At 53.8% G+C, this 27,859-nt stretch overlaps 2 protein-coding genes across 4 annotated transcripts; one reads left to right on the top strand and one right to left on the bottom strand.

The window, feature by feature from the left end:
- Positions 1-86: 86 nt before the first annotated feature.
- Positions 87-19,817, top strand: Plbd2 (phospholipase B domain containing 2). Of its 2 annotated transcripts, none has more exons than NM_023625.4 (12): positions 87-423; positions 4,620-4,713; positions 9,174-9,332; positions 10,558-10,658; positions 10,831-11,045; positions 12,487-12,584; positions 15,140-15,300; positions 15,943-16,038; positions 16,209-16,280; positions 16,910-17,062; positions 17,508-17,670; positions 17,872-19,817. In NM_023625.4, exons 1-12 carry the CDS (start codon positions 119-121, stop codon positions 18,037-18,039), a joined length of 1,785 nt encoding a protein of 594 aa, NP_076114.2. In that variant the 5' UTR covers positions 87-118; the 3' UTR covers positions 18,040-19,817. The 2 variants fall into 2 exon arrangements, with proteins under 2 accessions (NP_076114.2, XP_030110675.1); XM_030254815.1 differs by having other exon boundaries at positions 105-423; positions 10,764-11,045; positions 17,872-19,811.
- Sds (serine dehydratase) lies at positions 19,778-27,163 on the bottom strand. 2 transcript variants are annotated; one of them, XM_006530298.4, is made up of 8 exons: positions 25,014-25,291; positions 24,477-24,631; positions 23,359-23,398; positions 22,995-23,134; positions 22,812-22,903; positions 22,030-22,257; positions 20,522-20,646; positions 19,778-20,137 (listed from the first exon to the last, which is right to left on the bottom strand). In XM_006530298.4, exons 1-8 carry the CDS (start codon positions 25,084-25,086, stop codon positions 19,932-19,934), a joined length of 1,059 nt encoding a protein of 352 aa, XP_006530361.1. In that variant the 5' UTR covers positions 25,087-25,291; the 3' UTR covers positions 19,778-19,931. The 2 variants fall into 2 exon arrangements, with proteins under 2 accessions (XP_006530361.1, NP_663540.1); NM_145565.1 differs by lacking the exon at positions 25,014-25,291 and adding an exon at positions 27,113-27,163 and having other exon boundaries at positions 19,805-20,137.
- Positions 27,164-27,859: the final 696 nt, after the last annotated feature.

The following is a 27,859-nucleotide window of genomic DNA, read 5'->3' as shown; positions in this document are numbered from 1 at the left end:
TAAGGCAGGCCCCGCCTCTCCAGGAACACAGACCACGCCCATCCCGGAAGCCCAAGCACAAGCCCCGCCCCCACCCCGCCCCTCGGGACGCAGTCACGTGGCCCGGCTGCGGCTCGCGATGGCGGCCCCCGTGGATGGGAGCTCCGGCGGCTGGGCGGCCCGGGCGCTACGGCGGGCACTGGCGCTGACCTCCCTGACCACACTGGCCTTGCTGGCCTCGCTGACCGGGCTGTTGCTGAGCGGCCCGGCGGGCGCTCTCCCTACCCTGGGGCCCGGCTGGCAGCGCCAAAATCCGGACCCGCCGGTCTCCCGCACCCGCTCGCTGCTGCTGGACGCCGCGTCGGGCCAGCTGCGCCTGGAGGATGGCTTCCACCCCGACGCGGTGGCCTGGGCCAACCTCACCAACGCCATCCGCGAGACCGGGTAAGGGTTAGCCATCCCCGCCACGGCCTGGCGGGTGACAGGGGCCCTGGACTGCCTCCCTGGGGAGTCCACAGCCAGGTCTGGCCCAGGGCTGGTGGCTGACTCAGTAACTCCTATCCCCAACCACAGGGGTTCTCCCCGAGGGGCCAGGGGACCTGCCCTCTGTCCACACGGGTCCCCGCACTTAAGGCGAGCTGGACTAGAACTCGGTATGTAGACCAGGCTGCCCAGGAACTCACACAAACTCGCCTGCCTTTGCCTCCGGACTTCTGGTACTAAATGTTTACTCTGCTGCCCATTTGTCCCTAGCCTAAGGGATAATGACAGTTGTCAGTAGCCCCAGGCCCTTGTCTCCCTCCAGAGCCAGGGCGGCTGGAGTGAGCCAGGCTCCAAGCCAGAGGGAAAGTTGCAGGTCCCTAAATTCACAAGCGTGGACAGTATCCTTGTTAGATGTTGCTGTCCCTGCCCATCCCAGGGACGAATTCATGGCCCGATGCTTCACTGAGTTAGGTGCTCAGTGTGATCCCTATCGCTCTCGGAACATAGGCTGGCCCTGTGATCTGTTGTCTCACTAATTCCCTTGCTTCTCTGGGTCCCCCACATCACTGCTGTGAACCCAGAACTTGATCGTGGGTTCTTGCTGGGGTCTGCACCGGGAATAACGACTTGTGCTGAGCTATTCTTATCTTGGCATGTGGTCACAAGGACCCAGAGCCAAACAAGATTCAGGCTGAGGGAAGACACATGGGCAAATCCCACGGGAAACCGGAGCCAGCAATCTGCCTGGAAACCCAGATTTGGGCTGTGTAAGGGGAGCATCCAGAACCTGTGTGTCCCCATCAGACCTCGATGTGCTCATTCTCAGGGGCCACAGTCTCCTGCAGCATGGGTTCGCACAGGTTTGGTCATCTCCGGTGATGGTGGTCCTTGGATGGTTGGTTGCTGTAGACATCACAGCTGGGTGGGGTCAATCTGGGAAGGCTTCCAGGGAGAGAAGGCTGCTGATTTGTCTGCTATATGAAGGGAACCACAGCTCTGGCCGGCATCAGGGGCACCCCCTGTGACTCGATCTGGCGGTCTGTTCTCTGCTGACTCAATCCAGATTTGCTTGTTTAGCAGAGCTGAGAGGGTATGACGAACCCCTGCTTGGATGCAGAGGCACAGGAGGTGTGTGGAGGGGGAAGGACGGGGGTGGGGTGGCGTGGGGGCACTCAGACTGAGAATGCTTCCATTTACAGGACTCATGGGAGTGGGGACGGGTCTTCCTTGGTTGTGTTGGGAATTTCCTGCAGCCTCCGATCCACTGTTGTGTGATCCAGGGTGAGTGGCTCCCCTTCTCTGAGCCTGTTTTCTTGCCCGAGATGGGGTTCAAAGGGTCCCCCAGTTTCAATGGGACTTAGAAAGCTCCACTGTGGATGTAAGGAGAGAGGAGGGAAGGAAAGGAGTAAGGGTCCCTTCGGCCATTTTTCGATTGGGGAAACTGAGGCCCATCACCATGCTGGCATATTTCCTGTCCTCTCTTTCCTCTCCTATGGCTCCGGTCCTTTCACTGTGAGACCCCAGCACTATAGGGAATTCATGGTGGGAGACCCCAGTTTACAGGCAGGGGAACAGACCCTTGAAGACTTGGGTCAAACAGAAGTCATCTGGCCTGGCCTGGTCCCCGGTCGATGGGAGCTCCAGCCTGGGGGTGTCTGGCTCACATTTTTTGAGGCAGAGGTCAGGAGCTAGATTCTCCTGGAGTTAGTATCCCCCCTTGTCAGTTCTGGGATTTTTGTTGGTAACCGCCCCCCCCCCCCCTTCTCCTCCCTTTCTGCTGCTAGAGTTTGGCTTTCTATTGATTGATTGATTGATTTATGGGGTGTGTGGGATGGTGTCACATGAACTATGGTGTATGTGGAGGACAACTTGAATCATGTCTCTCCTTCCAGTAAGTCCTGGGGAACAAACTCAGGTCATTAGGCTTGGTGGCAATCGTCTTTACCCACTGAGCCATCTTGCTGGCCCATGAGTCTGACTTTGGCCCACCACCCAACACAATCCTGAGACTGTTTCGAGAACTCAGTCTGTTCTCAGTGACTTTGAACTTGTGATCCTATATGTCCCCCTCCTGAGAATGCTGAGAATATTGTCATGTGCCATGATGCCCAGTTTATGCAGGGCTGGGGACAGAACCCAGGGCTTGGTGCCACCTGAGCTGCCCCTCATCTCCTTTTTAAAACGATTATTTAAGCATGGTGTGGTAATACATGCCTTAAATCCCAGCACTTAGGAGTTCAAAGCCAGCCTATCTACAAATCGAGTTCCAGGATGGCTACACAGAGAAAGCCTGTCTCCAAAACAAAACAAATAAACAAAAAAACCCAACAGGGCTGGAGAGATGGCTCAGTGGTTAAGAGCACTGACTGCTCTTCCAGAGGTCCTGAGTTCAATTCCCAGCAACCACATGGTGGCTCACAATCATCCATAACGAGATCTGGCGCCCTCTTCTGGAGTGTCTGAAGACAGCTACAGTGTACTTACATATAATAAATAAATAAATCTTTAAAAAATTATTTTAAAGCCGGTCGTGGTGGCGCACGCCTTTGATCCCAGCACTCGGGAGGCAGAGGCAGGCAGATTTCTGAGTTCGAGGCCAGCCTGGTCTACAAAGTGAGTTCCAGGACAGCCAGGGGAACACAGAGAAACAAACCCTATCTCAAAAAAACAAAAAAACAAAACAAAACAAAAAACAAAAAAAAATTATTTAAAAAAAGACAACAAAACAAAAGATTTATTTTTGTCTGTGTGAGCTTATGTGTGGCACGTACATACAGGTGCCTGCAGAGAGGTCTGAGGAGGGCCTTGGGTTTCCTGGAACTGGACTCACATGCTCTTGTGAGTTACCTGATTTGGGGGGGGGGGTTGTTGGGAACTGTACTTGGGTCCTCTGAAAGCAGTTATGATCGTAAACTGCTGAGCCATTTCTCCAGCCTCTGGAGAAATATTTTAAAGGGAAGTCTATAAAGGAACTGAGAACAATGGAGGGAGGGGATAATTTATAATACCCCCCATGCTGGGGGGAGGTGGAGATTTGGGGAAATTAGATCTCAGTGAGAGACTTCATCTCAAAAAAAAAAAAGATGGTAGCCTGACTTGACAGGAATCTTGTTCTATCCTTGATGACCTCTGATCCTATATCATCCAGGCATTGGGCAGCAGTGCTCCATAATAACAGTCCCAGTGGTTGCTGACCCTCAAGGAGCTGAGCTCCTAAAGCCATTGAGCTTCAGGTCGGCAGACCTGCTCTGCTCTGGGTATTTTCCATCCCTGGAACCCACAGACAAAGACACAGTCTCCTTCCATGATAGCAGCAGAGGCACAGAAGGACCTTGGGGAGTCATGAGGCCTCTTGTTCTTCTTAACAGCGATGTGTCAGTTCTTCCCTGTCCCAACGGGGCAAAGCAAGCCACATGTGTGACCCAGCATAGATGGACACATGGAAGGGCACACAGTCATGGGTAGGGACATTGCAGAGCCTCACAAAGCAGGAGGACACAGGGCATCCATCACTGTGATGACGAGGTCTGTGCCTCAGTCCCCTCCTCCATGTGGTGGGGCCAGTTAACAGTTGCTACCTGGAAGGACTGTGAGTTGCCACTGGACAAATCAGACAAACTCAGAAGGGCCGGCCAGCATGATTGGGAACATCAGTTGGCATAGGTCGGGAGAGGAGGCTGGTTTAGTCTTTGTTCCTCTGCCCCAGCACTTCCTGTCTCAGGTATGTAGCCCAGCAGGCATGTAGGTACAGACATGCAGGCTAACATCTGTATGGGCAGCTGCTGCTCACCAGGTGCAGACAGGCAGGCCAACATCTGTATGGGTGGCGGCTGCTCACCAGGCTGTTTTCATGGTCTAAAACTAGAGACTAGGCAGGGATGGTGTCACACATCTGTGATCTCAGCACGTGGAAAGCTGAGGCAGGAGGATTGGAGTCCCAGGCCAGCCTGGGCTACAGAGTGAGACCATGTTTGAAAAAGGGACAGGAACAAAACTAGGGCTGGAGCAGTTGCCTGCCACACGAGGGCCTGAACTCCATGTGTAGTGTAAGGAATAAAAAGCCACACCTGAGTCTGCCCACAGCCGTGGGTCTGGCTGTGTGGCTGTCTTTTCAGGGGTCCCTGCTGCTAACTGACTGTCCTTCTTCTCCCCTCCAGGTGGGCCTATCTGGACCTGAGCACAAATGGCAGGTACAATGACAGCCTGCAGGCCTATGCAGCTGGTGTGGTGGAGGCCTCTGTGTCTGAGGAGGTAAGGCCAGTGTGGGAGTCCAGGGTCCCAGCTGCCTGCCCCTGGCCAAGCCCAGACATCCTGAGGGCCGTCAGTGGGGTTGATGCATGTGTTGAGAAAGGGTCCCCATCTCCTGTCCTCCATTAGGGGAGAAAAAGAGCCCTGTTCTTCAAAGACAGCACATAGGCTGGACCTGGTGAAACACACCCACAATTGCATGACTTGGGAGGCTGAGACAGACTGCTGAGTTCAGGGGTAGCCTGGGTTAGAGACAAGAAACAACAAAAACTTCCAGGCTATGATTCATGCCTGTTGTCCTAGCACTGGGGGATGGAGGGAAGACAAGGGTCAGGAGATCAGAACCAGCTGTGACTACTCCCCCACCCCCAAAAAAGGGGAACCAGTGTAATCTATTGGTTTGGGGTACAGTTCTAAGGTTGTACAGTTGGACCACTGTCCAGTTCTAGAGTGTCTTCATCACTGCAGAAGGAAATCCTATCCAGCCAACAAACACCAGCCTCAGGCTCTATCCACTACGGCCAGCGCTATCACGTGGATTCTGTCATTCTGACATCTCATTGAAGTACGGGGTGCCACCTCCTCCTGGCCTTGGTGTTTGTTTTGAGATAGGAGTTCTTGTAGCCCTGGCTGGCCACACCTTTGTGTGTAGCTAAGGACGTCTCAGAGCTTCTGATTCTCCTGATTCTCATCTCCTTAGTGCCAGGCCACATCACCCGGTCTCTACAGTGTGGGGATGGAGCCCAGGGTACATCAAGTGTGCCGGGAAGTGAAAACCTTTTTATGACTGTCACTTGGCATAATGTTTTCTTTTTTTGTTATTGTATTTATAGATTTATAAAGGTATGATTTTTAGCTCATGTACAAAATAATAGGCTTCTTGATGACATTTTAAAATTGATGGTTGCCTTTTAACTTATTTTGTGCATTTCTGTGTCTGCACGTGGGTGGGTACACTTGTGTCTGTGGGTGGGTGGGTGAGTGCATGTATATCAGGATTCATACATTGAGGTCAGAAGACAACTTTCTGGAGTCTGTTCTTTTCAGTATGTGAGCCCTAGGGAGCGAACTCAGAACACCAGGCTTGGCGGCAAGCCCCTTTACCTGCTGAGCCGTCCCAGTGGCCCCAATACAACATTTAATACATACATGCTTCCATATTTTACCCGTGTCCCCTGCTTCATTCTCTATTCTTCTTTGCACCCCCCTGGTGCCCCCTTCTCAACTAAGTGGCCCATAGTTCCCCTCTGCCTTCATGTCTGTTCCCCCAGTTCAGGGCTTTTTGGAAAGATTTATTTATATTAAGGGGAGATAGATAGATAGATAGATAGATAGATAGATAAAAAATTTGGGTGCCCAAGGAGGCCAGAAGAATGTCAGATCTCTTGGAGCTGGTGTTATTTCATAGAGGTGCAGGGAACCAAACTCTGGTCCTTCACAAGAGAAGAAAGGGCCACGGCACCATCTTTCCAGTCCCATTTTAAGGTGTTTAGAGACGGTGGCCCAGGCTGATTTTTGAGATCCTCCTGCCTCAGCCTCCTAGGCTGGGATTACAGAGGTGTGCCCCCACCACCACTGTCCTGATACTGGCAATTAAACCTGGGACCTCCTACATGTTGGGGAAGCGCTCTCCTACTGATCTCTACTCCCAGGCATCTTCATACTGTTTGTTTTGAGGCAGTCCCACAAGCTTGCCTAGCCTGACCTTGAACTCACTCTGTAGTCCAGACTGGCCTTGAACTTGTGACCTTACTGCCTCAGCCTCCCGGGCACTGATAGACATCACCAGCTAGCTCCTACTTTTGTTAAACTAGCTTTCCTGCATGTGTCAAGTCCCCAAAGAGCACAATCTCTTGCTTATCCGGTTTGGAACCATCAAAACAGCAGTCCCTGTCTGGTGTTCCACCTTTCAGAAATCAGCCTGGCTGTGGGTAGCAGCTTTGCCTACACTGAATGAAGTGGATACTCATTTTGAGAAATTACTAGTTATCAACTTATAGACTGAAATCCACTCAGGGTCCAGTGGCCACTATTTGACTTTGTATTCCATTGGTGACCCAGGAACATGCAAGGGGTGTCCCAAGTGGTTTTAAGAACACCCAATGTGGCAGATGTGTAGCTGGTTATTGCTACTTGTGGGTTCTTCTTTTTCTCACCCTTTTTCCTCGCCCCCGAAGGGGGTGGGGAGGGAAGGATGGAGGGAGAAAAAGAGAGAGAGAGGGAGAGGGAAGAAAAGAGAGAGAGAGAGAGAGATCCCTGAATCTAATTTCTTTCTTGTTTCTTCTTTGAGCACAACTACTAACAAGCTGCAACCAACACTCCTGATCAACCAACAACCACCCACCCTGCCTCTCAGGGCTCTAGTATTTAAATGACTCTGAAAAATTCCCAGAATTCCAAATGTCACACTATTGTAGACAACTGGCTGCTGGCAAAATCACACCCCTGCTAGATCATGAGGCAAATCATAGTCAGCTGCTGTGGACAGTCTGAAGCAGCCCCATATCCCCGCACCTGGGGTTAAAATGAAAACATTAACAAAAATTCTTGTTTTTTTTTGAAAGAAACCAAAATTCCAAACTCTTCACTATGTAGCCGGGACTGGGCTGAAGGCCTGTCCTGGTGGAGCAGTGACTGACAGTGACAGGGGCAGGGCATGGGTCCTGGGAGGTGAAGGCTCTCATTAAGGTTAAACAGCCTTTTAACCAAGCTGGGAGTAGCATTTGAATCCAGCTCTGTCTGGCCCAAGCCTCCAGTCAGGGCAGTTTGCTCTATTGCTGCATCCTGCGGATGGGTAGGGCTCCTGTGCAGCCCCTCAGGTAGGGCAGGACAGTGGGCAGTGGCCTGCAAAGTACAAGGAGGCAGGGAGCGCTAGTGGGGCCTGGGCATGAGCAGGATTTGGTGCGTGTCCCTGTGGGGAGGTTTCTGGTGGGGTGGGGTGTGGCCAGAAGTTACCTTTGGCAGCGGCCCAGAGAGTGTGGGGATTTGGCATTTTGCAACAAACCAAACCAAACAAATAAAAAACAAACAACCCCCACATCATGGCGTGGGCCCCAGTCAGGCCTGTGACGTGATGTCTCGGTGTTTTGGGGACACAGGTACTTGCCCACCCAAGTGTGTCTCAGTTTCTGCAGCTGTAAAGTGGACGTGTTGGTTTCACTTCACTGTAAGGAAATACCCAAGCCAAGGAGCTCATAAAGCTTCGTGGCTCTTACGGTTCCTGGCAGAGCAAGACGCTCCCTTCATGGGCCAGAAGGCAAACACGGAGGAGGACGAGAGCAGGGTCCCAGAGTCCCCTCCAGGACAAGCCTCAGAGACCTTAGGCTTAGGCTGTGCCTCTAGCCCTTGCCTCCCAGCAATGCCACCCAGTGGACTGACCCCTCGCAGCTTCTGAACAGCAAGCCCAGGCTGGGCCACTGTGTGGGGATGGCACCTACCCTGCCTCGCTCAGCACTGGAGGCTGCAGTATGTCCACTGTCTGATGCTGCTCACTGGCCTGAGCCACGGGTCAGCAGCCCCCACTCCCACTCCCAGGAAGCATCAGCTGTGAGCCCTGGCCGTTCTGGGTCAGGCTGACCTTGGTGGGCTCACCCGTGCTGCAGCAATCAGCTGGCTGGGTGGTCTGGGATAACCTCATTCACACCCAGCAGCTGGAGGGCAGGCTATGCTGGCTGTGGCTTCCTTCCCCTAGCAGGCAAGCCCGAGCTCATGCACACCGCACCTGGGCATGCCAGCAGCCTGGCACACTTCTCTGGCCCAGTGAGTCAGCAGGGGGACTTGTTTTTGTTTCCTCCGTGCTTGGAACAGAGCGGGGAGCTGCACACACACATTCCTCTGACTGAGAGTTTGGTACTCGTTTGCAGTGTCTGGAGTCACCCTAGCAGGCCAGAGGCTAAGGCTAAGGTGTGTGAGCCTGTCTAAAGATCCCAGCAGTGGCTGGGGATGTGGCTGCATTCGGAGAGTTTGCCTGCCGGGCACGGGTTCCATGTCCAGCATTGTATAAGCTTGGTAGTGCACACCTGTAATCCAGCACTTGGCAGGTGCAGGCAGCAAGATTAGGTATTTAAGGCCTGCTCGCATGTGGACGACCGCACCTCTAAACAACTCTGAACAGAGGAAAGCAAAATCAGACCTCGTGGGCTGGGCTGAGGTCCAGTAGCCGCTGGCCTTGCAGAACATTTGCTTGGCCTCCCTGAAGCCCAGGGTCCAATCTCCAGTACCATACCACCGACAGAAACAACCCAAGACCCCCATGTTTGATGGCAGAGCACACTGCTCAATCCAGGCCCCAGCAACAGAGGCGGTGCAGTGTAATCTAGACCTTCCAAATCACAGGCCCCAGAGTAGGGAGACCTAAGAGGAGGGGGGCTGGGAGCCTCGGAGTAGAAGTGGTAGTCCTCTAGCCCGGGGGCTGCTCCTCAGGGCCCTGCACAGAGAGCAGCTGGCCTGTCCTCTCTCCACAGCTCATCTACATGCACTGGATGAACACGGTGGTCAACTACTGCGGCCCCTTCGAATACGAAGTCGGCTACTGTGAGAAGCTTAAGAACTTCCTGGAGGCCAACCTGGAGTGGATGCAGAGGGAAATGGAGCTTAACCCGGACTCTCCGTACTGGCACCAGGTGGGCCAGGCCACCCTGCTCTCGGGAGGGAAGGTGGCTCTTTTGAGTGTACTTGTCTCCTGTGCAGTCAGTCCCTGGCTGGCCCTGAGTGAACCAGAAACCCAGCCCAATCTAGTGTCTGTCAGCATCTGCACCCCTCCCCCCCAAGCCATCATCCTTCCATCTGTCCGCTTGACGGACCTCCAGCTGCCCATTCTGGCCCAGATGCCCAGTCCTGCTTTCCTGCTGTCAGAGAACCTAGCTAAGTGGCGGCATGTGGCTCTCACTGTCAGGAAGGCAACAGAAGGCTGGACACGGGCGAGCACTATTTCAGAAGAGGGAAGAGAGAGATGAAAGCACACAGCATAGCCAAGCCTGGCGTTCCCTCCCTGGGCTGAGCTTAGACTTAGACAGACTGGATGCTAAGGCTCAGGTCCTGGGCTGCTGGCGCAGTTGTCAGTGCAAAAGCCACAGACTGTGAATTCTCTACAGGCATGAGGGCTTAGCTGTGCAGCACAGGCAGTGAGTGGCCTCTGTGGATGACCCTGCTGCCTGTTTGCGTGCCCTCTAGTATTCATGCTGTTTCCCCCCCCACACACACACACACATGGTTCTCCCTGCCGACCCATCTCCTGCCCTCGCTGCTTCAGATTCTCTTCCCTCACGTACCTACCCACCCTTCCGTATGTCTGCTTACCCACCAACACATAGCAACCCGTCTATCCCATGTGCCTGCTCCCTTCTGTCCCATTCATCTGTCAGTCTATCCATCCACCCACCCTTCTGTCTGTCTGTCCATCTGTCTATCCTCTCCCTCCTGTTGATCCATTCCCATCCTGTCTGCCCATCTATCTTGTCTGTACTTAAGATCCTGGTGTATGCCCAGCACCAGTCAGGACCCAGTGAGGATCACTGTGATGCCTCCAGTTCAATTGCTGAGGTGGAGCAGGCACAGGTGCCGGGGCAGCCACACAGCCAGCATCTAAGACTAGGGAGGTGTTGACAGGGGTTCTGGCCAAACTGGAAGGCTTTGAGGAAGAGATGGCTTTTGACCAGGTTCTTAATTGAGGGTGACTTGGGATCAGCATGAGGATGTGTCATAGTGTTTATTCACTGAAAGCAGGAGAGGGGTCAGGGTTGGCTGGAGCCTGTGGAGCACCCCTGAGCCAGGTCAGAGCCCCTGCTATTATGTAGAATTGGTAAACTGGGGGGCGGGGGGCTCATTCTCCCTCTGCCCCTCCCCTAGGTGCGGCTGACCCTCCTGCAGCTGAAAGGCCTGGAGGACAGCTATGAAGGCCGTTTAACCTTCCCAACTGGGAGGTTCACCATCAAACCCTTGGGGTTCCTGTAAGTGCCTCCCCCCCCCCCCCAGCCTGCGCAGGGTGGGTAAAGGAACCATGAACTTCATACTTGTCCCAGTTCCATGCCAGCTCTGCCACTTCCTACTCCCAGAACCCAGAAAGCCTCAGTTGTGACATGGCGCAAAGTAGCTGCTGGCCCTCCCATCCTCCCTCTTAAGCCTGCTGCAGATCTCTGGAGACCTGGAAGACCTAGAGCCAGCCCTGAATAAGACCAACACCAAGCCTTCCCTGGGCTCCGGTTCATGCTCTGCCCTCATCAAGCTGCTGCCTGGCGGGCATGACCTCCTGGTGGCGCACAACACGTGGAACTCCTACCAGAACATGTTACGCATCATCAAGAAGTACAGGCTGCAGTTCCGGGAGGGGCCGCAAGGTGGGAGGAGGGAGCATCCTTGAGGGAGGGTGGGCATGCGCATGTGCACAGGGGCAAGGCTTTGAGCGAAGTTCTGGAGCAGCTGGGGGATTTCTTACTTGGCAAGCAAGGCGTTTCTTTCAGCTGGCTCTCAAGGTTACCACCACCATCTACCCCTCTGCCTGCACCTACCCTCCTACCTTCTCCTGACTCTATCTATTCCTGGGCCTCTTGCCCAGAAAGCGCTGTGCCTCGGAGCTCCATACCTCAGCTGGCCTTGAACTCTAGTGTGTGCCCAACATAGACCATCGCCCAGTGAGGCAGGCAAACAGAGGCAATGGGGAGAAAAAAGTTGCTCATAGTGGGGTGGCACTGAATTAGAAATCCTCCTGCCTCAGCTTCTGTCTTACTGGGATGACAGGCACTCACCAAGATTTCTTACATTTTTAACCCTTCAAAACCCTGTTTGAGTGCTGAGGATAGAGTTCCATGGCAGAATGCCTGCCTGCCTGAGCAGGTCTCCCTGAAACAGTACCAGGACACTTTGTGGAAGCCGTGTGTAGAGGAAATCCTGCCAAGCAGTGAGGCCCTCTTGTATGTGCTGCCCACAGCCCTTGGGAGGTCCTTGCTGCAAATTGATTGTTTTCTTTCTTTCTTTTTTCTTTTCTTTTGTTTTTTCGAGACAGGGTTTCTCTGTGCATTCCTGGCTGTCCTGGAACTCACTCTGTAGACCAGGCTGGCCTCGAACTCAGAAATCCGCCTGCCTCTGCCTCCCAAGTGCTGGGATTAAAGGCGTGCACCCCCACTGCTGATTGTTTTCTTGTGCTATCCTAAGGTCCCTTTTGATTTTGCATTGCTTTGTTTCTCCTGTAGTATCAGTTGTCAACAGTCGCCCCACCACAGACCCTTTTGATGAAGTTAGATCCATCTACACTTTTAAATGAATGTATCTATTTGCACCTTTTAAAATCTAATTCTCCATTCAGCAGTGTTTAAGGAAAACTCGTTTCCAGCTACACTGAGGAGTATCTTGCTGTTCATCACATTGCAAGTTTGTTAAGGGACCAGTAGAGACAGTCAGCAGGGCAATCCCCTGCAGCAGGGTGCTTCCCCCAATCCTTCTCCCTCTCCTCCATCCTCCACCTGCCCTCTTTTCTTCCTCCTCCCTTCTCCCCTCCCCCTCTCCTCCTTCTCTCATTCCTCTATCTCCTCACCTTCCTCCTCCTCCACCTCCTCCCCTTCCTTTCTGAGTCAGAGTCTCTCTATGTAGCCCAGGTGGCTTTGAACTTGGGTCCTCCTGATGGTGGCATTCCAGTCAGGTGCCACCTACACATTTCATTTGAAGGGATGAGAGTGGCCTCCCGAGGACTGCTTATCTCTCACTTGAGGCCCCTGCCTTGTGGGATGGGGGATGGGTGACCTACAGAGCCCACCTGACCAACTCCTCCCCCACTATCCCCAGAGGAGTACCCCCTGGTTGCTGGCAACAACTTGGTTTTCTCGTCCTACCCGGGCACCATCTTCTCCGGAGATGACTTCTACATCCTGGGCAGTGGCCTGGTGAGTGGCTGAGTCACATGCTCCCTGGGGACATGGGACATAGAGGCTCTGGGGACAGCGAGAAGATGAGGCTTGCAGGGCTTTTGAGCTCTGAGAGCACTCAGGCCCTTGGGGCCCTTTGCAGAGCCTGAGTGCAGTGACCTTGTTTCTGTGTTCAGTGCAGACAACTCCTTTTTGGTCAGTGACCTTGCTCTGCCCTGCCTTTCCCTCCCCCCACCCCTAACCTGGCCCTGTCCTGAGGAGCTGTTTACAGCATTTTGTTTCTCCTTCTCCTCTGGCTGCCATCCAGGCCCCTTTAGAAATCTGTTCCTGGCTGGCGCCTGAGATCTCACACTGATGCTGCCAAGAGACTCACTCACTCAGCTGTAGTGTGCCCTGGGCGCATTAGATACGCGAGGGGCACTGTTAGGCATGGTGGGGCTCATGTCCCTGTGTTCCTACTGTGGCAGAGGCAGCCCCTGGGGACCTTAGTCACAGGACTCCCGGACCAACAAGCTTCCCTCACCTCCCATAGGGTTGGAGAGAGACAGAGAGAGACAAAGACAGAGACAAACAGAGACAGGCAGAGAGGGAGAGAAAGAGGTGGGGAATGGAACCTTGGGTCTCGTTATTGACCCAGCACAGGAGGCCAGGGAACTCACTGCCTTTCCTTGTGTTTGTGTCCTAGACCCCTTTACAACGTAGGACGCTGGTGACCTCCTCACACTCTCTTATTTATTTACTTATTTTATTTATTATGAGACACAGTCTCACTACATAGCCCTGGTTGCCTTCAACTTTGCCCTATAGACCAGGTTGGTCTTGAACAGAGAGATCGACCTGCCCGTGCCTCCCAAATGCTGGGTTTAAAGGTACAGACCACTAAACCCAGCCTTTCTTTTTTCTTTTCGTATACTTGTTGGTTTGATTGGTTGGCTCTTTTATCCTTAAGGCAGCGAGTCTCTCTATAGCTCGGGCTGTCCAGGAACTCAGTATGTAGCTCCAGCCGGCAACCCTCCTTCCTCAACCTCTTAGGTAGACTGAAGTTACAGACCCGTGCCAGGCCTGGCTTAGATGTCGTTTTTATTTTTCTTCTCTTTATATTTTTCATTCTGTTTTTCTAAAACAGGGTCTCATGTAGCCCAGGCTGGCCTATATAGCTGTGGCTTTTTTTTTTTTTTTGATTTTTCGAGACAGGGTTTCTCTGTGTAGCCTTGGCTGTCCTGGAACTCACTCTGTAGACCAGGCTGGCCTCGAACTCAGAAATCCACCTGCCTCTGCCTCCCAAGTGCTGGGATTAAAGGTGTGTGCCACCACGCCCGGCTAGCTGTGGCTTTCTTGAGCCCCTGATCCTCCTGCCTCCACCTCCCTAGTGCTAGGGTAAAGGTATTATTATATATATATATGAGTACACTGTAGCTGTCTTCAGAAATACCAGAAGAGGGCATCGGATCTCATTACAGATGGTTGTGAGCCACTGTGTGGTTGCTGGGAATTGAATTCAGGTCCTCTAGAAGAGCAGTCAGTGCTCTTAACTGCTAAACCATCTCTCCAGCCCTTCATGGCTTTTTTTTTAAACACTGGCTTAAGCTCACACCTGAATTCCTGTCACTTGGGGCGTGGAGGCAGGAGAATAACCAAGAAGAGTTTGAAGCTAACATGGGCTATGGTGTGAGACTGTAAATGCCTCCAAAATAAGTAAAACTTGAAAACACTCTCCTAGGTGGGTCCTGCCAGCCTTCGGCTCTTTTTAGCCTCCTGTGTAAAGGAAGACTCAGGCCAGCACCCTTCAGGTGCACAGGGGACTAAACGCAGGGGATTGGTAGGAACCTGGTCCATCTGCTCAGCAGTCACAGACAGCTGGTTCTTGACGCCCTACTGTGTCTCTGGGGAAGGTGGGAAGAGCTGACTGGGATTCGGCTGTCTAGATTCTCCCACTGCAGGGCCACCCACTAGCTGCCAGGAGGTGGCCTTTTGCAAGTTAAGGTTCTTAACTTAACACGGGCTCTGTTGATCCAAGTTCTGTTTGGTTTAAGACCAGGCTCACCTTGAACTTGTGGCAGTCCTTCCTACCTCTAGAGTCCTGGGTTATAGACATGTGCCACCACGCTTGGCCAGTGCTCTGCTGGCTTTAACTAATGAGACAAGATGTGTTTATGCAGATACACGAGGGCTCCAGGGACATTGAGGAGAGAGGCTTCATAAGCAGTGGTGGATGGCTGGTGACTCTGAGACAGAGCAAGGTGGACTGAGGTCTTCCCAAGGGCTCTGGCTGCTGGGGCTCCAGTTGAATAGCCTCTCCCTGTAGAGCTGAGAGAATGGAAGGGTAGGATGCTGTCTCTCAGGGGAGTGCTCCCTTACGACGGTGAGGCACCTAGGAATGGCACTCTGGTCCCCAAGGCAGAGCTGGGTGCAAGATCCTGAGTCTCCCAAGCCAAGTACTTTTCCAAGGAACCCCTGAGGGGTATGTACCAAAGCAGCTTAGAGTTGTGAGGAAAACATAAATATTTGACTTCTGAGCCAAGACCTGCAGGGCTGCCACATGGAGTTCCCAGCCCACCTTGTCTCTCTCACAGGTCACCCTGGAGACCACCATTGGCAACAAGAACCCAGCCCTGTGGAAGTACGTGCAGCCCCAGGGCTGTGTGCTGGAGTGGATACGAAATGTCGTGGCCAACCGCCTGGCCTTGGACGGGGCCACCTGGGCAGACGTCTTCAAGCGGTTCAACAGCGGCACGTGAGTGCGATCCTGTTCCCCGGCCTCTACTTTCGGACCATTTAGTACTCAGACCAGAGGGGACCCATGGGGCTCCAGGGCCCTGTGCTCAGCCCCTTCTTTCAGGTGCTCACTGGGGTAGCTCGAGCCCCTTCCTTGTTTTATACGTGGGGAAACTGAGGCTCAAGAAAGAAAGGGTTTTCTTTTTTCTTCTTCTGTAAGCTCCTCCTCTTGGGGCTGTCCCCTTGGAAGAAGATAAACGTTTGGGCTCAGATAACGGAAGGGAATGAGCCTGGGAACCAAGTTCAGGGGAGCGGGGTGAGTAGGTAGGTTTCAGAGCACCTATGGGGCAGGGCCTATGGGGCGGGGCCTGGGAACCAAGTGTAGTGGAAGTGGGTAGGTCTCAAGAGCACCTATGGGGCGGGGCCTGGGAATCAGGCACCAGAAGTAGTATGACTTTGAGTGCTTAACTAGACCGGTCCTTTAGGAAATAATAGGGAGCCGTGTGCTGTACTTGAACAGGCATGCAGCAAGAGGGTTTTGTGGGCTCCCAGTCAAGCTGCAGTATTAGGCTGTCGTCCCTGAGACCCGGCTGTATGGGGTGCGGGACAGGGCTGGAGAAGGCTTCCAGGCTTGGCACGACTCCTTCCTTGTTCCTGGCAGGTACAATAACCAGTGGATGATTGTGGACTACAAGGCATTCCTCCCCAACGGACCCAGCCCTGGAAGCCGGGTGCTCACTATCCTAGAACAGATCCCGTGAGTCCCTGGGGCAAAGGGAGGAAGGGGAGGCTAAAGGAGGGGTGCCCCTGATGGGAACAGGAGTTGTGGCACACAACACAGTTCCTGCCGAGGGTGCCGAGGCCCTCCCACTGGCCGAGTCCCCCGAGTGTCTCCTGACTTGCTTGGTCCATCTCTCTCTGTCTCAGGGGCATGGTGGTGGTGGCTGACAAGACTGCAGAGCTCTACAAAACGACCTACTGGGCTAGCTACAACATCCCGTATGTGGCCTTGTTTTTTCATGTCGCCCCCTCTCCCCAAGTCTGCCCTCCCTGAGGCAGGGTCCTTCCTTAGGTGACATTTTAAACATGCTGAGCAAGGAGAACAGTCTCTCTCCTGCTGGGAAAGCCCCACATCGTCTTGTGACCTTCATTTATAGCACCTGCTGCAGGGCGGGTTGGGGTGGCCACACCTTGGGACAGGCATTCAGCTGTATCTGCCCCTACCTCCTGGAGGTAGAGATGCCCATGCAGTAAGTACCCAGGCTGAAGTTGAAGTGTGCTGGGGTAGCCTCAGTTCCATGAAGCTAGTTTTAGCTGGATTTTTCAGAGCTACCTTATGTCCTGTGCTTTCCCAGGCTGGCGTTGGGTCCTTATGACCATGATAACGTGAGTGCAGCTGTCTCTTCCCATTCCACAGATGTGGAAACTGAGGCAGGGATCCTCCATGCTTAGAGAATAGTGAAGTGAGAGTTGACTCTAGAGCCCAGGTTCATCCCCTACAGGACAACAGGGCCTTGCCACAACCTGACTACAGTGACAGCTGTCCCACTGTGACCCCCACTCCCATGCCAGCCACAACCAGCTATGTGGCCAGTGGGAGTCGTGGGTGACCACCCTTGTCCCAGCAGGTACTTTGAGACTGTATTCAACGCTAGTGGGCTGCAGGCCCTGGTGGCCCAGTATGGAGATTGGTTCTCTTACACTAAGAACCCTCGAGCCAAGATCTTCCAGAGGGACCAGTCACTGGTGGAGGACATGGACGCCATGGTCCGGCTCATGAGGTGGGTCAGCACACCCCAGGTTTGGTACAGAGAGCCGCCTCTGCAGGACAGTACCACTGAACCTTGCCACCAGCCAGCCTTGGTCTGCAGATGGGGACCTGCTCGCTACCATCCTTGGGGAGTGCCTTTCTCCTAGGCGGTGGAGATGCCTGCCCAGAACCCAGGCTGGAGCTGAAGTGTGCAGGGCATCCTGAGTCCCTGCAGATGCTGTCAGGGAACAGACCGGGGTCTGACCTGCGTGGAGGAGGGTCCTAGAGAAACCTCCTCAGGAAGGCTGGAGTGACCCAGTCGGTGGAGGGGTGAGGGTGGTCTACATCTGGCCCTGCTCAAGCCAAAGGTGGTGTTGGGATAAGCCCAGAAAGTTCAGGATGTTTCAGGGCCACTATGAGGCTAGAGGAGCTTGGCCTCTCCCTGGGGTGACTGCCATCCCTTCCTTCCCATCCAGGTACAATGATTTCCTCCATGACCCTCTGTCATTGTGTGAAGCCTGCAACCCAAAGCCTAATGCGGAGAATGCCATCTCTGCCCGCTCTGACCTCAACCCCGCCAATGGCTCCTACCCATTTCAGGCCCTGCATCAGCGCGCCCATGGTGGCATTGATGTGAAGGTCGGCCACCTAAGCCAGTTGTCACATGCCCCGGGGAAGGATGGATGGGACAGGTGCAGGGTCAGAGGTCAGACCTGGGCTGAAGCTGGGTCAGTTTAAGGGGATATCACTTTGGGGTCAGCTTCAGAATGGTGTTTTGAAGAAAAGTCGTGGTGAGAGTTGGGCCCTACCAGCTGAGTGTGTGCTCTCTGACCCCCCCAGGTGACCAGCTTTACCCTGGCCAAGTACATGAGCATGCTGGCGGCCAGTGGCCCCACGTGGGACCAGTGTCCTCCGTTCCAGTGGAGCAAATCGCCATTCCACAGCATGCTGCACATGGGCCAGCCCGACCTCTGGATGTTCTCACCCATCAGGGTGCCATGGGACTGAGAGAGAGTCCGCCTCCGCCTAGCTGCCTTCATTTTGTGTGGCCAGTGGGTCATACACCTGCCGTCCACCCCTCGGGCTTCTGTCTTCACTAGACTCTGGTCCTAGCGGCTTCCTTCGCAAGGACACAACCCAGTGGGCTCAGAGTTGCCTCTGTCTCTGAGCCCTCTGCCCCTTCATGGCTCATCCTCCCTGTCCCTGTCACCAGCAGGCTGGGGCTTATGCTTGGCTGTGGGCCTGGTGGGATCCGGGGCACACATTCTCCTAGTGCTGGTCCCTCAGCATATGTGTGAACTGACAGGGGACATTATGGTTGTCACTGCTGGCCTGTGGGCCCATCGCCTCAGGAGGCAGCCCTGTGCCCTTCTGGGCAGCTCTTCTAAGTGCAGGAGCTTGAGAACAAAACCAAAGTTTCTGGCTGCTTGTAGCTGGAGGGCCTTGAGTCTTCTTTCAGCAGGAGGAATGGACCGTCACCCCACACTTCTACCCCTACTCCCAGCCAAGCCTGCCCCTGGCCTCCTGGTAGGTGTCTCTGGCTGTGTGCTCCGGTCAGCGAAGCCCAGGCTGTGCTTCTGTTAAACAAGCCTTGTGGGGCGGCACCACACCCTGTCTGTCCATGGCTGTCTCCTTCCATCTGTCCTTTCTCTAGTCCACGTACCTACTGTTCACCTGCATCACCAGCCCCCTGCCCGTCCATCCCCTCTCCTGTCCACCCTACCGTCTTTTCACTCAGTCAGCGGTCCACACACCTACCCGTCCACTTGCCTGCCTTTTCATCTGAACGTCCTCACCTCTCACCCACCCATCCACCTGCCCGTCCGTCAGTCTGTCCACCCAGAACTGCACATCCCTTTTCATTTTGGTTTTGCTCTGTAACTCAGTGTGGCCTTGAACTTGAATGCCTTGTAGTCCACAGTCATCCTCTGGTTATTGTATCTGCTGGCCGCCTTCACCCTCACATGCTGGGTTTCCATGTACAGGCCGCCGTGCCTTGATTCTGCTTTTCATCAGCCCACTCATCTCTCTGTCCATTTATCCCTGTTAGTCCTTCTGCTCAGCATCTGTCTCAAGTGCTGTATTCTGGGTCCTAGCCTGGCCCAACCTGCTGACCACTAAGACCCTAAATCCTAGACCCAGAGACCCACATGAAACCAAGTCCCCTGTGTGGGGCCCAGAGAGCTCACAGCCTGTGAACCAGAGGCCCTAAGATGTGTGGGTAGCTTTACCCGAGCCAGTCCGGGCCTGCCATGTGTTCTGAGTTTCGTTGGTAGTCAGGGGTTGGTTTCCTGTCAGGTTCACTCCACCTTCCCTGCTCTGCAGATGCCTGCACGGGGTTGGTTTTCCAGACACCAGGGTGGGGCCGCTGGTGTCTCAGGATGGCCTTGTCCTGTCCCTAAGGACTTCATATTAGCATGTGGTGGCCTTGCCTGTGCATCTCCCAGCTGCTTTGCGACCCCACCCTAGATCCCTGTGTGGCTTAGCTCTGGTCCTCTCTCCTGACTTACGGATGTGTGGGTTCCACCAGTCAATCCACTGGGAGACCCAAGACCCCAGAGGGGAGCACCACTTCTCTGAGAGCCAGGGACGATGTGGCTGGGTGTAGAGGGAGACTGAACAAGGCAAGGAAGCTAACGCCTGTCTGCCCGGCACTCAGAAGATGAGGCAGGAGGATCTCCAGTTTGAGACCAGCCTGGGCTGCACATAGACCCTCATGTCAAGAACAAACAAAGCTCAAAAGATCTTTGCTCTATAAATATATATTTATTTTTTATTTACAATGGAAAAGTGCACATTATAAACACAGGTAAAGGAGGGTGGGGCCATTGTCAAGTGTATCCCACCCCACTAGGGGGTGCCGGTGACCCCTCTGAGGGAGGCCAGGGCAGCAGCAGATATCACTCGGGCAGCCCGTTCAGGCCCAGCTGCACCTTGAGTGCCTGCAGCTGCGCCAGGCTTATGTTGCTGCCGCCACACACGATGACAACCAGCGAGGCCAGTGGGGTTTGCAGCCGGCCTTCATCCTGCAGCCTGCACACCACGCGGCTGTACACAGCAGCCAGCGCCGCGCCGCACGCGGGCTCCACCAGAATCTTCTCATCGTCTACGGGGGGAGGGGGAGGCGGCTGGTAAGCTCTCAACATCTCCCTATGGCTGGAACTGCTTGTTCCTACAGCCTGTGCTAAGGGCACTCAGGCACCTGAGAAGGTCACTCCTGTGTGGCAGCAAGCTGAGATGATTAACAGCAGTGCGTGTTCTTACTCTTGTTCTCTTTGGCTATCTTCAAGGCTGGCCCCAGAGAGTTCTGCTAAAGATCATCTCCAAGTCCAGCTCATCTTGGTCCTCTCCCCTTTGATCCCAGCTACTGCTATCATGATTACCAGACTCACATTTTTGTGAGTGGCTTTTGCATTTACCAGGGACTGGCATGAGAGTCTAGGCTGAGGAGGGAGAAAGTCAAGGGGCAAAAAGATTCCACAGAACGTACCCACGAACTTCTCAAGAGCAGACACAGCCTCCTGGTCTGAGATGACCTCGGAGAAAATGGGGTGTTCGTAAAACAGCTTCAGGGTCTGCGCCCCGACAGTGTTCACGCCCAAGGCCTTGGCGACACTGGGAGGTGGGGATGAGGAGGGGGGTGGGCACAGGGGGAGAGACAAGGTAGAAGGGTGCATGTGAGAGGTGAGGACTTAAGGTGAGTGGTGGGAGTGGCAACCCCTGCCCAGCCCTGGGATCCTGCACAGTGGTCTAGGGCATCAAACTGGCCTGACTCAAATGCCTGAAGACCCTGCTGCCCCCCGCCCCAGCTTGTAACCTCTGCCTGCTTTGCTCACTTGCCTCCTCTTCCGGGAAGCCCCCCAGAGGGACTCCTTGGTCCCATGGATTAGTTGAGGTTCTCAGACATCCCTCCCACACCCTAATGAACAGGGAGAGCTAGTCCTTCCTAAAATGCCAGGTGTCATGCTCTTTCCAAGCTCAGTTGTACAGAATGGGAAACATTAGGCAATAGCTGCTCCAGGGTTATATTAACTTAGGGTCCAAAATGGCTGCTGGAGTGCCAACTATTGCACCCGTATTCCATCTGGCAGGAAAGAATAGTGGTAGCAGACCAGCATCAGTCTAATAGGGACATGTTGCCCAGAAATCCAGAAAGAATCTCAGTGTTCCCTACCTATGACAGAAGCTGTCTTCTCCCTTGAAATCCCTTCTAGCCGTACTTGTGGATGTCTACGGCAAACCTTACCTAGCCTCCCTTGCAGCTAGGTGTGACCATGCGACCCAGCTCTGCCCAATGCATGATAGGAGCAAGTATAGATAGCTCTGAATTCTGATGGATCGTCTATGAGAGTTCAACATTGTGGTGGCACAACAAACCATCTACACTTGGTACAAGATAGACTTTGAGAGTTGAACTGTGACCCCCCCACACACACCCCAACTATAGGTTTGTGGTACAGTTCACTCTCGGGATGCTGGGTAGCAGCTCTCCATCAGCCTGTCAGCAAGAAACGGCCAGTTCCATACTGTGTGCCAAACAGCTTAGGTAAGGTGCCCAGCAGACCAGGTTCAACTCGTTCACAACACTCTCAGCTCTAATGATTGGTTTGCTGGGTGTGACCCCGCTGTCAGCTGGGGAGCAGCTCCACTTAGTCTTTAAAGTTTAGGAGCATCCTTCTGCTCTCCCTCTTCTCAGATGGAGTGTGGGTGTGGTGGCTGGCACAAAAGCAGCCATTTTGGACCCTAGGTCAGCATACTCAGAGTGATAGGAGAAGATACTCCAGGAACTCAGCTTCCTGCTCTAAGGAGTTGCCACTAATAGAACTAGAGTTCAATTTGGTTTAAGCTACTGGTGTGGGGGTTGGTTATAAATTCTTTGCAGGCAAAGAGGGCGTTTCCCCCCCCCCCCACGCTGTGTTAGACGGGCTACACATAGGCACGCAGCTCCCGAAGCCTCAATCCCACTGCTCATGTGATGGAGAGATGCCCCGGGTTTACCTGGTGATCTTGGGCAGGGTGACCAGCTTTCCTTCCTTGATGGCAGCATGGAAGCTGTGGGCGCCAAAGGTCTCCATGGCGATGATGGGCACATCCTCCCAGCCCACCTCCCGCAGCCCCTGGACCACTCCGCACAGCAGGCCTCCACCGCCCACAGACAGCACGATAGCCCCGGGCTTGGCGCTCAGCGTCTCCTTCAGCTCTTTCACAAGGGAAGTGTGGCCTTCCCTGGGCAGGAGAAGGGTAGCAGGGTCAGGCCAGGGCTTCACGAAGACACAATGGCTGGCCAAAGATGCTGACTAAGGTCTTTATTTCCTTCTATCCCAGGCAATGATGAACCTGGCTTCTGACCTTCCTGCTGTCCAGCCTGCCTCACAGGACACTGATTGTGTAGGAGACAAGCCCCCCTCCCCCACTCATGGAGAGAGGAGATGGCTGTGGGGGTTGGTGGATAAATCTCCATTTCCTGCCCACCAGTGGATACATCCTTGGATGCTTACTCCCCACCAACTCCCAGGGTTCCCAGGGACCCTGCTTCAGTTGCTCATGGCAGACAGATGCTGGCACTCGAGAGCCACCTCCACGGATGCTTCCCTAGCCCGTTTGTTCCTAGTCACCCCCAGATGAGCTGATCTCCCCAAGTCTCTGCATCTGGGGACCCCTCATCGCTGATGTGTACATCTGTGCGTTTGTGTGTTCTCTCCTGCACACATTGGGTGTGCCGGAGAGGGCAGGAGCAGAAGCCACACATGGCAGATCGGAGTGGGGTGGCTCCAACTTACCAGATGAGAGGGTCATCAAAGGGGGAAATGTACACCCAACCCGGGTTGTTCTTTTCCAGAGCCTTGGCCACTTGGATGGCCTCATCCAGCATCTGCAAGGGGCGGGGCGGGGCGGGGAGACTGAGATGATGAGGATCTCCATCTAGTTATCAGCCCTCCTGCCCACGAGGGATCCGCACTCACCTCTCCCACCACTTCAACTGTGGCGCCTTCATTCTTGAGCCGCTCAATGGTGAGGGCAGGTGTGGTGTTGGGCACAACGATAGTGGCTGGGATGCCCAGCCTCCTGGCAGCGTAGGCGGTCGCCATGCCCGCGTTGCCAGCTGTCAGTGGAGAGGGCGTGTCAGGGAGGAGGGTCTGGGACCCCAGGTGGGACTGCTCATCTCCAGAGGGAATTCTGCTTCATTCTGGAACCTCAAATCTGGGTGATGACGAATGGATACACTGGTGCGGAGTCCCGGGGCCCAGAGAGAAACAGTGCCTGGTACTGGGCCACAGGACGCACAGACCAGGGTAGGAAGGGAAAGAAAGCTAACTGGGCACTTACCTGAAGAACAGACAAAATGTCTACAGCCTTGTTTTGCTTTCTGTGGAGACAAGAGGGAGGGTCAGGCCACCCCCCAGTCCCAGCCTAGGTTCATCTCTCCCACTGGAACATCTTCTATCTTAAGCTGAGCTTACCCACTTAGTATCTGAACCATTCTCTCTCAGGTATATCTTCCCCAAGGAGATTAACTGGGGCAAGGAGGCAGGTGTCAGTCTCTAGGGACCTGTATGGGTGGACACCCCTTAGCCAGAGAGAGCCCTGATATGTGTAACCTATTCTAAAATGATTTTCTTAAAAAATTTTTTTTTATTTAAGATTTGTTGGGGCTGGAGAGACGGCTCAGCAGTTAAGAGCACTGACTGCTCTTCCAGGTGTCCTGAGTTCAATTCCTGGCACCCACGTGGTGGCTCACAACCTTCTGTAATGCCTTCTTCTGGTGCGTCTGAAGACAGTGACAGTGTACTCATCATATATATAAGAAATAATAATAATAAAAGAGATTTGTTTCATTGAGCTGGTGAGATGGCTCAGCGGGTAGGAGCACTGATTGTTCTTCCAAAGGTCCTGAGTTCAAACCACCCATAATGAGATCTGGCGCCCTCTTCTGGGATGTCTAAAGACAGCACATAAAATGTATGTGCTTACTAAATAAATCTTTGGGCTGGAGCCACTCACTGACTTGGATGCTGAGGGTGAGCATGGTTCTTCTGAAAGAGCCCCAAGCATTCCTAACAGCTGAGCTATCTCCCCAGCCCAATGTTTACTTATTTTGGATTATATACACGGAAGTGCAGTTGCTCCTGGAACTCAGAAGAGGGTGTCAGATCTCCTGGAACTGGAGTTATAGGTGGTTGTGAGCCCCCATGTGGGTGCTGGGAACTGAGCTCAGGTCCTCTGCAAAAGCAGCCGGTGCTCTTAAGCGCTGAGCTGTCTAAACCCCAGGCCCTAAAATTATTATTTCCGTAGAGACAGGGTCTTGCTACACACTCTGGGATACCGTTCACTTTCTACCTTCCTGACTCGGTTTGGAATCCTGGGTGTCTGTCTGCACACCTGCCTCTACAACTGTCAGGTGGGAGGGACTGCCCCTCCTGCCAGGATGCCACCCTGCCTTGTACCATCTTGCAGAGATGCCCAATGCCTCGGATCTTGAAGGAGCCTGAGGGCTGGGAGCTGTCCATTTTTAGGAACACGCTGGTGCCGGCCAATTTGGACAACGCCATGCTGTCACGAAGTGGGGTCTTCACATGCAGGGACTCCTGGGCAGCCATGGCTGGGGGCAGGGAGGAGATACAGAGGGTCAAGAGAGGCTGCCCTCCTGGGCTCTATGACTCCTCTTTCATACCCATAATGATAAAGAAAGGACACCGAATCAAATCTCAGCTCTGACTACCTAGTGGCCAAATAGGAGGTCAAGCCCTCAACTTTGACCCCCAAAGTTAGAAGGTCACGAGGTCAAAAACATCCTTGGGCAAGTTCAGGGGAAGGGGCTTGTTTAAACTGTCTCAGAATGAGCCACAAGATGGGGACCAAGCAAGGTCAGAGTCAGCTGTGGTCTGTTCCTGCAAAGTCCCCAGGAACCAACCCCAGCTGACCTATTCCCGTGAGCTCAGAGCACGTCAGCAGACACAAAAGAAATGGGCCAAGTGGAGTACCTGTGAAGAGTGGTTCTCGGGTCCACAGCATCCCTCCATGCTCAGCAGTGTGCACGTGTGTGTGTGTGCGCATATGTGTGTGTATGTGTGCAGAGGCCAGAGGTCAACATAGGTCAGTATCTCCCTCAGTTGCCCTCCAGTTTATTTTTTGAGACAGGGTCTTGCATTGAGCTGGGAGCTCCCTGATTCAGTTCAACTGGCTGACCAGGGAACCTTAGAGACTCCCTGAGGTCCCTTGAGGTCCCCTGAGGTTCACTGAGCTCTCCCAAGGTACACTGAGATCTCTGGAGGTCCCCTAAATTTTTCTGGAGGCTCCCTGGAGGTCCCCTGAGGTCCCCAGAGGTTCCCTGAGGTCCTCCAGAGGTCCCCTGAGGTCCCCAGAGGTTCCCTGAGGTCCTCCAGAGGTTCCCTGAGGTCCTCCAGAGGTTCCCTGAGGTCCTCCTGTCTCTTGCTCCCTAGTGAATGGATGGCAGGCATTTATTGCTGAGCTCAGCATTTTTATGTGCTCCATTCTGGGAATATGAACATAGGTCCTCGCACTTTCATGGGAAGCCCTTCGCAGACGGAGCCACATCCCAAACCCACAAATGCTTTTAAAAAGGAAAAAACTCAGTGCGTTCTTACCATGTGACCTAGGCTAGTTTTGAACGTTGGGTCCTTCTATCTCAGTCTCCCAATTGCTGGGATCACAGGTGTTCCCTGCTATGTCTGGCGTTCAACAAATACATATTTCGGGGGAAAAAAACCCAAAAACCAAGAGCCTTTGGGGTTTGGGGCAGGCCTGTAATCCCATCACTTGGCAGGCGAAGGCAAGAGAATTAGTCATTCATAACCTTGGCTATGTAGGGAGTTTGAGGCTATCCCGGGCTACGTAGGACCCTGTTTCAAAAACAAAAAAAAACCCAAAAGACCTGGAAGTCCAGTATCGAGCTCTGAAAGGCCCTTGTTCTTTTAAAAAGATAGAGTTATAGATTTTTTTTTCTGGCATGGGGAAGAGGCAACAGAGAACCCTGGCCCACCCCATCACACAGCTGCCACACTGAGAGGGAACCTGGACACAGGAGAGACTGCATGACAAGTTCAAGTCTGGCTAATGACACCCCAAGGTCCCTTCGGTAGCCATGGCAGTGAGGAAGCCTTTGGGCTAACACTGGCTCAGCTACTGTCACCTCGGGGCCCTGTGAGAAGCCCTGAGAGAGATTCAGAGCCAAGTGGGATCAAATCCAGGCAGATGGTGTCTCTTCCGAGCATCCACATGTATTCAAGGGCATGTGTGTGAGTGTAGGAGAGACTCAAACTCCTTGTGATCCTCCTGCCTTAGGGGAGAGAGAGAGAGAGAGAGAGAGAGAGAGAGAGAGAGAGAGAGAGAGAGAGAGAGAGAGAGAGAGACTCAAACTCCTTGTGTTCCCCCTGCCTCAGTCTCTCAAGTGCTCTCAGTCTCTCAAGTGCTGAGATAACAGGCCAGCCCACCAGACTCCTCTTTCTAGAAGACCTCTTGAAAGACAGCTGCCGGGAAGAATGGCACACATCAAGAGTACCTCCAAATGTGTTTGCTTTGTCCTAGCTAGTCCCATCCTGGTATAGTGGGTCTTCTCTGGACCTAAAAGGCCCAGCTGTTGCAGCCTCTGGCTAGTGGATAGCTTCCACCACGCAAACCCCTTCCAGGTGGCTTTGGGGAGCCCCACCAGTCCCTGTCCCAGGCTGCAGCATTGGGAACCTTTGGGGAAATGGGCAGGGTACTCTGTTCTGATTCCCACCCCAGAGGCCGGTCCCATCTGGCACCATAAATAGTATGACCTGCAAGAGAGAAAAAAAGCACTGGGGGTCTTGGCAAAGGTGGCTAGTGCGACATCGGTTCCAGAACAGAAGTCCCTTCTTTGTCATTTGGCTCATGCGAGCATTCAGCAAAGATAGCCTGCCACATGCCACCCCAGCGACATCCTGATCTAGAAGGTCCTACCACTTCGTCCCATTTTACAGATCTGAACACGGAGACTTGAACTGGATGAGTCCCAGTTCCTCTCCACTTCCCGGGTACCCTGCTCTGGCTGTCCCTGACTGTTAACCTTGGGGAGAGGCTGAAGCTGGGGGCCACATACCCGGCACAGGAGGAGCTGGACAGAGCGAGCGAGAGGAGTAGATTGTGTCTGTGTCCTGGGAGAGTACAAAGTTGGCAGGACACTCCAGAGCTTTATTCTCAGGGCTGAGCCTCCGGGTAGCCAATGAGGCCCCAGGCAGGCCACCCCCCACCCCAAGCAAGCTCCGCCCCCTGGTCCAGGCCGGGGCTGGGCGGCCACGGAGGAGGGCATGCGGCACTGAAGAGCCCTTGCCTGGACCCGGGGGTCAGTCTCAGAATAACAAAAAAGCCTGCAGTTGCTGGACACGTAGTATATCGCTAAGAAACAGCCACAGGCTAGCCACATGGCAGCTCACACCTGTGATCCCCGCACAGTGGAAGCTGAAGCAGGACTACAAGTTTGAGCCTGAACTAAGGAGTGAGATCCTGTCTTAAAATAGAAAGAAAAGGGGTGGGGAGTATTGGGCTTAGGCTCAGCCACCTAAACCCAAATTAGTGTCAGACCATACAATGGGTCTGTACAGAGTGGAAATGAAGCACCGCTCTCAGAGATAGTGAGAGGCGGGACTTGCGGGGGGTGGGGTTGAGGCACAGCACTGTGATTGGCATCCCTTGCTTACCGCCACCCCCTGCCATCCTCTTCATATAAAAGGGCGTATGGGGCTGGTGAGATGGCTCAGTGGGTAAGAGCACCCGACTGCTCTTCCGAAGGTCCAGAGTTCAAATCCCAGCAACCACATGGTGGCTCACAACCATCCATAATGAGATC

Source organism: Mus musculus, chromosome 5 (genome assembly GCF_000001635.26).
Source record: "Mus musculus strain C57BL/6J chromosome 5, GRCm38.p6 C57BL/6J".
Classification (NCBI taxonomy): domain Eukaryota; kingdom Metazoa; phylum Chordata; class Mammalia; order Rodentia; family Muridae; genus Mus; species Mus musculus.
The sequence above is the reverse complement of the archived record's forward strand: the minus strand, read 5'-3'. Positions and strand labels throughout refer to the sequence as shown.